The sequence below is a fragment of the Onychostruthus taczanowskii genome, unplaced genomic scaffold (assembly GCF_017590055.1).
Source record: "Onychostruthus taczanowskii isolate IOZ18803 unplaced genomic scaffold, ASM1759005v1 scaffold10, whole genome shotgun sequence".
Classification (NCBI taxonomy): domain Eukaryota; kingdom Metazoa; phylum Chordata; class Aves; order Passeriformes; family Passeridae; genus Onychostruthus; species Onychostruthus taczanowskii.
In genome coordinates this window covers 2,867,990-2,875,730 of record NW_024496526.1, presented here as the reverse complement: position 1 = coordinate 2,875,730, position 7,741 = coordinate 2,867,990, and the positions used below count along the sequence as shown (strand labels likewise).

The 7,741-nt window shown below is 65.0% G+C and overlaps 2 protein-coding genes across 3 annotated transcripts in view; one reads left to right on the top strand and one right to left on the bottom strand.

Annotated features, from left to right (window-relative positions):
* Positions 1-35: 35 nt before the first annotated feature.
* The window catches only part of PNKD (PNKD metallo-beta-lactamase domain containing), an 11,905-nt gene continuing 4,199 nt past the window's right edge, over positions 36-7,741 (top strand). The window contains exons 1-2 of the mRNA XM_041407786.1: positions 36-200; positions 623-836. Coding sequence (XP_041263720.1) covers positions 173-200; positions 623-836 — 242 coding nt within the window. The 5' untranslated portion in view covers positions 36-172. The remainder of the gene's footprint in view (positions 201-622; positions 837-7,741) is intronic.
* On the bottom strand, positions 1,597-7,701 carry TMBIM1 (transmembrane BAX inhibitor motif containing 1). 2 transcript variants are annotated; one of them, XM_041407798.1, is made up of 12 exons: positions 7,374-7,701; positions 4,209-4,453; positions 4,025-4,107; positions 3,890-3,954; positions 3,714-3,767; positions 3,543-3,593; positions 3,343-3,382; positions 3,170-3,207; positions 2,861-2,948; positions 2,657-2,752; positions 2,357-2,410; positions 1,597-2,259 (listed from the first exon to the last, which is right to left on the bottom strand). In XM_041407798.1, exons 2-12 carry the CDS (start codon positions 4,423-4,425, stop codon positions 2,116-2,118), a joined length of 930 nt encoding a protein of 309 aa, XP_041263732.1. In that variant the 5' UTR covers positions 4,426-4,453; positions 7,374-7,701; the 3' UTR covers positions 1,597-2,115. The 2 variants fall into 2 exon arrangements, with proteins under 2 accessions (XP_041263732.1, XP_041263741.1); XM_041407807.1 differs by lacking the exon at positions 7,374-7,701 and adding an exon at positions 7,095-7,221.

The following is a 7,741-nucleotide window of genomic DNA, read 5'->3' as shown; positions in this document are numbered from 1 at the left end:
CGCGGATCCCGCCCTTTCCGCCAGCAGCGCGAACCGGCCCCGCCCCGCGCGGCGCACTCTGGGAGATGCAGTTTTCTGAGCGCACACCGTGCGGCGCCGTACGCCGACACTCCCTGTGTGGCGAGACTGCAGCTCCCGGCATGCAGCGGAGCCTCTGGCGCACACGGGCACCATGGCGGCGGCGCGAGGCGGATTGCGGGGTAACGGCGGGCGGGCGAGCGGGTGGGCAGGAGTCAGGGGGGCAGCCCCGGGGCGGGGGAACCGGGACCGTTCCGCCACCTCCCTCACGGCACTGCCCCGCGGCCTTCGGCACAAACGCCCCGGGACGCACCCCCGCCCCGCCCCGCTGAGGACAGGGCTTAGGGCCACGCCCCCGCTGCGCTTGGCCACGCCCCCGTGTCAGGCCCCCGCCTTGGAGCGCCCTCTGGCGGAAGGGCAGGCCTATGGCAGGGGGCTAGGGAAGGACAGGGAAAAGGGCAGGGAAAAGGCAGGGAAGAGGGCCGGGGTAAGGGCAGGGAAGAGGGCCGGGGTAAGGGCAGGGACAGCAGCTTCAGGCAGCCCGGGCTGGGCCCCCCACACTCTACCCCATGGCTGCCCTTCCCTAATGCCTCTCTCCCCGCAGGACTGCTGATGGCTGTAAGAGCTTCGGCGTGCCCTGCCAAGGCCTGGGCGCGGCCGGACGCCCGGGGCACACGGCTCTTTGGGCACAGCTGCCCCCGGCCAGCCGGACAACGCGCCAGGCAGGAGCCCGGCAGCGGGGGGCTCCCCGAGGGGGTGGAGTACATCCCCACCCGCAAGAAGGGCAAGAACCCGATGAAGCCGGTGGGGGTGGCCTGGTGAGTGGCTCAGCTGCTGGGAGAGCGTCGGCTCTGGGAGGCTGCACTGCTCTGTGAGGGTGGAACAGGGGTCTTGGGGGTCTCTAGTGCTGAACAGGGCACTGTCCGTGCAGCCCCGGCGTGGCACAGCACCCTGGCTTCCCACCCACTCACTCTCTCCATCTCCTTGACCGCTGGCTATCCTGCAGGGCCATTGGATTGCCTTCCGGCATCATCCTCTTCCTCCTGACCAAACGGCAAGTGGACAAAAACCGCCTTGAGCAGCTCAAAATCCGCCGAGCAATGATGGAAGCCAACCAGGGCGAGTATGAGACGGAGCGGTACAACAGGATGGTCAGGGGGGCATAGCCAGGCTGTCCCCACGGCCAGGCTGGCACTGCGGCGCCCTGGAGGGACTGGCCAAGGTGACAGCAGCCCCATGGAACACATGACAATGGCGTCTGCCCTGCGTGTCCACACCATGAAGTGGTTGTGGAGCTGAACAGGGACAAATAAAGAGAAACAGCTCAGTGCCACTGTGGTTGCCCCCTCAATGTTCACCCAGGCTCTGCCTGCCTCAGCAGTGGGCCCCAGCTGTTCTGCAGCTGGGCTTCTGCCCACAGCAGCAGGGGCTACAGGCAGGGGAGGGAGGCCAGGCTTGCAGCAGTTTGACCTTGGTTTTCCCATCCCAAATCCGTGTTTGTGCTGCGCCAGGCCGCAGCCCCCACTGGGTCTGCCCACAGGTTTTTTGAGGGAGTTGCCACAAGAGTGAGACCGGGACTGTCTGGAAAACTGAAGTGTTTTATTTAGCAAGTGCAACTTTGCCCACATCCGTGGCTGCAGGGCCTCTGCAGTGTGAGCTCTGCCTCGGAGGTTCCAGCTGCCCCCTGCCCACGCTGGGCACAGCCACAGCTCAGGGAGGGGGCATGGCCAGAGCCACATTTAAGGCACAGAGTGAATGACACCAACTGTTCTCTGCCAAAAAATCCCAACATGATCCCAGCGGCCGCTGCCAGCTCCCTGTGCCCAGGCAGGGCTGTGACATTCCGCTGCCAGCCCAATGCCATTGGCACAGCCTCGGTAAACGGTGCCAGAGCTGGGCTAAACTGCCTTAATGCTGGCAGTCAGTCCCCCCCACTGCCCTCAGAGCTTGCTGGGGGATGATCAAGGGAAGCCCTTTCCTTAGCAGCCTACAGGTAGGAATGCCAAAGCATTAAGAGTCACAGTAAGCAGACTATCCTGTACAGAGACCAGAGGAGGGGTGAGGGGCAGATGGAGAGGGACAGGAGGGGTCCCAGGGCTAATCCCGGCCCACTATCTGCAGGATGAAGGTGAAGATGTAGATGATGTCAGTGTAGATGGTGAGGGCTCCGTAGACATACTCCTCAGGGCTCAGTGTGTTCTTCCTGTTTCCCAGCACAAGTTGGGTGTCATAGGCAAGGAACTGCAGGGACAGAGCGTGTCAGGCAAGGACCACTGGGGAATTCCTCCCTCCCCAGTCCCTGCCCCACACCCTCTGCCCGCTCCAGCCGCCAACTCACCAGTGTGAATGCGATGGCGCCGATGGCTGCGTAGAGCATGTGGAGCCAGGGCACCTGGCGGGAAGGGAGCAGGAGCAGGGTGAGCCGGGGTGCTGGCAGGCAGCAGGGGAACAGGGCAGGTCCTGCCCGCACCCGGCTTTGAGGAGCTGCTGCCCATGCTGACGCACCCTCCCCCTGCAGGCAAGCTGCCTTCCATGGTACCACACCCTGCTTCCCAGCAAAGGGACCACCCAAACCCCGCCTGCACCAGCCCTGGGGACAGCCACGGCACCCCACAGCCCCTCTCTCCTGCCCACTCACGTATTTGAAGGAGAGGACGATGGCAGTGATGATCCCGGTCACCATGACCACGATGCCCAGCACGCAGAACAGCCCCGGACAGGATGTAAAATCAACCTGATGGGGACACACACAAATGTCACAGGAGAGCCCAGGCTGTCCCCACTGACCAGCTCCCCACACCTGGCTCATGGAGGGCAGGGCAGGGTGCATCCCCCTCCTTGCCTTGGTCTGGAAGCAGAAGATGGTCACAACGATGGCCACAATGGCGGTGATGAGCATGGCAATCAGGACAGCTTTCGTCTCGTACATGCTACAGACAAACAAAGTCACCTCCCACTTCAGTATCCTCCCGCCAGAGGGGTGCTGGAGACCCTCCCCCACAGCCCCAGTCGTGGACAGGAGCTCTGCAGTCCCTGAGCCCAAGGGACTGGAGCGTGCCCTGGCTCCTGGCAGCCTCTCAGCAGAGCTGGCTGCATTGTGGAGGACAGGAGGGACCCCAGATTCTGTAACAGCAGGGTCCCCAGGGCGTACCTGGCAATCGTGCCTGTCATCAGCCCCATGGCCAGCGTCTGTGGGAAAGAGGGGTGAGCTCAGCAGGCTGCCCACCTGCCCACATGTCCTCCTGTCCCTCCCAGCACACCCAGGGGGAGCTGGGGTGCCACGGGGGCACCACCAGGACCCTTTGGCAGTCCCAGCCGACTCACAAAGATGCTCAGCAGGATAATATTCCAGGGGAAGCGTCTCCTGAGGACGAAACAGGAGAGAGGTAAGCTAGTGACAACAACCATGTCATGTCCCCCTTGCCCCCACCACCTAGGGGCAGCCCCAGGCAGGAACTTACCTTGATGCTCTGGAGACACCCCCCATACCCACACCCCCCACCCTGGGGGCCCTGGGGACTCACCGGGGACCCTGGCAGCAGGCCAGCACCAGGTAGGTCACCAGGAACACAGCACTGCAAGGAGAGACAGCAGGTGTGAGCCCCACAGCCCCCACCAGCATCAGCCCCTGGGCTGGGAGGCTGTGGATGGGGGGCACGAGCTGGGGGGAGCGAGCCAGCAGAGCCCCTACTCACTATGAGGCATAGTAGATGGCAACATTCCTCTGGACAAAGGAGCGGACAGGGTGGCTGTGGGACAGGAGGGACAAGTGTGAGGGAGAGGAGACAGCAGCTACTGTCCCCTCTGAACACCCCCGAGGAACTCAAGCTCCTCTTTTTCAGGACAAGGTAAGAAGGAACCCTCTACTCACACAAAGGTGAACACAGAGATGATTCCCACTGTCACCAGGAGCTGCAGGGAGATGATGGCATAAACCTGCAAGAGACAGGGGGGTCAGCACTTGTCCCCCCACCCTGACAGGTGCCCCTGGCCCCTTGGGACTCACCTTGCGGATGAAGGCATGCCGGACTTTCCTATCGTCCCAGTCAACAGATTGGAAGGGAGAGCCATCCCCAAGGCCACTGTCACCTGTGGGGGACACCCCTCAGCACCAGAGTCAGCCGTGCAGCCCCTCACAGCACCCCTCTTTCTAGCACCCTCCCCCAGACAAACCAAGGTGCCCCACTTACCAAACCGCATAGGCATGCTGGGCATGGCCATGCCCGGATGAGGGTACCCCCCTGACGCTGGATACCCCCCGGGCTGCCCGTACCCCGCCCCCGCAGGGTATCCCCCAGGCTGCGGGTACCCCCCGGCATAGTGGGGGGGCTGGGGGTACCCTCCGGGGGGCGGGGGGTAGAGGGGGTTCTTGTCATCGTAGAGCGGGGGTGCGCTGGGATTCGACATGCCGGCTCCCTGCACCTCCCACGGGCACCTGCAGGGGACAGAAGACGGGGGGCTTCAGCACAGGTGACCCTCCCCGGGCAGGACCTGTTCCTGGTGAGTGCAGCCACAGGTGCAGGGACAGAGGGGATCGTGCAGCCACAAAACCTCCCCCTCCCACTTTAACAGCGGCCCCTAATTAGTAAGGAGAAGTTGGCCTCAGTGCCAGCAGGTCAATAACAAGCGAGGGATGTCCCCTTGGCTGGGGCCACCCGCATTCCTGTGCCCTGAGTCCCCGGGACCTGCGTCAGTGGTCAGCCGCGGGCAGGGCACAGCCACGCGCTGACTCAAGCTGCCTCGAGGACGTGACCTTTCCAGAAGGGATCAGACCTCTCCGGTCCTTAAAGCCCGCCCTGAGCCTGCCAGGGAGGAAGGAGCAGCTCCCCGGGCTGGTCTGTGGCTCCTGGTAGCGCCACACCGACGACAAATGGCATCACCCTGCCAGCTGCCTGGGATGGAAACACAGGGGCTGATCCTCATCACAGCCACGCAGATCCCACTGCCCTCCCATTTCGGGAGTGTTCCCTACGCAACAGCTGCATGTGTCACACAGGGGCTCCAGAACTCCCGAGTCCCCTTATAAGGGGATGTGACACCCACATCAACTCTACAGGAGATGGACTCTTCCTCGGGGAGCAGAATTGGGACCCCCCTGGGGCTGAGCTCCCCTCCTCGGCCACACCAGGCCCCCTCACAGAGCCCCCGGCAGCTGTGAGCAGGCAGCCCGGGCTCAAGGCCAGCTGGGCTTGGTCCCAGCAGGAGGAGGAGAAGGAAAGCAGGATCTTCAAGGCCAGGAAAACAACAGTGCTGCCAGTAGAGAGTGCCAGGCCTTTACCCACCTCCCACCCCCTCAGCATGGCACCCCAGACCCAGGAAGGTGCCAGGATCCCCCACGAGCCTCCTGCCCGCAGCGGTGTTGTGATCTTGGAACCATCCCAGGGAAGGAACCAGGATCTGATCCTGACCAGGACCAGGCTAGGAGGGGATTGGGCACTTCCTCCTGTGTGACGCAGTGCTTCCCGCAGCCGGGCTGGGCAGGCGGCGATGCCGAGGGCACACCCATGCCGGGCTGGAGGGAGCAGTTCCGCGTCTGTCCCTCCATCCCTCCTGCCATCCAACTGTGCCAGCCATGGCCGAGCTGCCACAGTCACACTGGCCTTCATCACTGCGATGACGACAGCGCCCAAAATAAATAACCGGTGTGGCAGTGGCCATGCGGACAGGAAGTTCACTTTCTCCACATTGTGATTTCCGAGAAAGCTCAGGGGACCCCCTGGTCCTCATCTGTGGGGCCAGGGAAGGCCCAAAATAGGACCTTGACCCTAGGAAAGCCTCTGTGACTGACACTCAAGTTACAGGGGGACCAGAGTCCCCGGAGGGAGCCCAGGTGTCTGGGGAAAGCGGGGTGCATTTGGCCAGCACCAGATCAGCGGGGTCCTACCCTGTGCCCACGATCAGCACCTTGTGACTGCCCCAGCCCCTCCTGCTTCCACCGCATTGGGGTAGCCTTGGGCACAGGGAGGGAACCAGCCTGACAGGTCCCAGCAGCTGCCACACCCAGGGAAGCAGGCAGCCGAACCCTTCTAGGTCCACGGCACTGCACGGTCCCGAAACTGAGGTCACCAGTTAGATAGCAGAGGGCAACCCGGGGCCAGCTCAGTGGCATGACACGGTCCCTGGGGACAGGGTGCTACTCTGCACTGGCAGCGTGACTCAGCACAGATAAGGCACATACAGCAGGCACATGGGGCACAGCCAACCATCATCCCTTCCACAATCTCACGGGTAGCACAGGGTTGTGTCCCCACCATCCAGCGTGGCACCCCTGCCAGGCTCGGGCCCCTCCCACCAGCTCCACAGGTTGTGGGGGAAACACAGCCACCTTAGGAGGGATCATGGTTTGGGGCACAGGACAGAGCTCCCCACATTCAGGCTGCCTGAGAAAGCACCTCACTCTTGAAGAACTTGGAAGCTGCCAGCAGTAGAGCACGGGTTGGTACAACACAGCCTAGTATGGCACAGCACAGAGTGGCACAGCCTGGTACAGTACAGCAGGGCACAGCTGCCTCCTGCAGCACAGCATGGCTCAGTACAGCACAGTCCAACACAGCACAGCACAACGTGGCCCGGCCCGGCCCAGCCCAGGCCGGTCCTGCTCAGCTGACACGAGGGTCACCCAGGCTGGATGTCCCCGCTGGCCCTTACCGCTCACACACAAATTTGCTGGGGTTCAGCATCACTTCTCCCACATCCCTGCCCCTCTGCAAGCTCTCTCCCGGGGACACAGACATGGGACAGAGGGGCCCTCCTGTGCCTCAGCCCCGGCACCCCCACACTATCCAGTGCTGGTCCCCACGCACCCCCGTGGTGTCACCCCCACACCCTGCCGGGGACAAACCCGCGCCCACCCCTCCCGAGACACTCCACGGGGTCCGTGAGGACACCCTCCACAGCACAAGTGTCGCCGCCCTCCCACGAACCTCCCCGCACTACGCCCCGATTCCCTGCCACGCCATCGCGTGGGGTTCGGAAAACAGCACCGCTGCTACAGAGGGACCCCGGCGAAGGGGTCCCGTCCCCCCGCGTCCCTCCTCGCGGGACGGCGCTCCGTCCCCCTCCTCCCGCCGCCGCACCTCAACCCGACGTGCCCCCACCACTCCGGGGACGGGGGAGCGGGGTGTCGCAGCGCGTCCCCGCTGTTTAGCGACCGGCCGCCCGCCCCCGCCCAGTCCCCGTCGGCCTCCGGGACCTCCGGCGAGCGCTGGGACAGCCCCTCGCCCGGAGGGCGCAGGGCCAGGGGGGTGGGGGGACGAAGCGGGCGGAGGGGAGTCGAGAGAACGAGGGGGACTACCGGGGGGCCCAGGCGGTACCCGGGAGGGGCGGGGGGCGCGGAGCGGGGCGGGCCAGCCTACCTGCTGCGCGCTGCTCCGCCGGCTGCGGCCGCCGCCGGACGGGACGGGCCGGGACGGGTCGGACGGGGCGGGGGCAGCCACCGCCCACCGCGCCCCCCCGCGGCGGCTCCGCGCCCTGCACCCGCGACGGCCGGGACCGGCGGCGCGGCGCTCTCCCGCCTGTTGCTCCCGGGGACGGACCCCGCTGGCCCTCGCCCGTCCCCCCGGGACTTCCTTCCCGCCGGCTCTGACGTCACTCAGGGACCCCCTTTTTCAAGCAGTGACGTCAGGGGGGACACCCCTCGCGGCGGCGGAGGGGAATCCCCTCCTCTCGGCGGGTGACGCGAGCATGTGTTCCCCCCCGCCGCTCCCGGTGCGGCGGCGGCGGG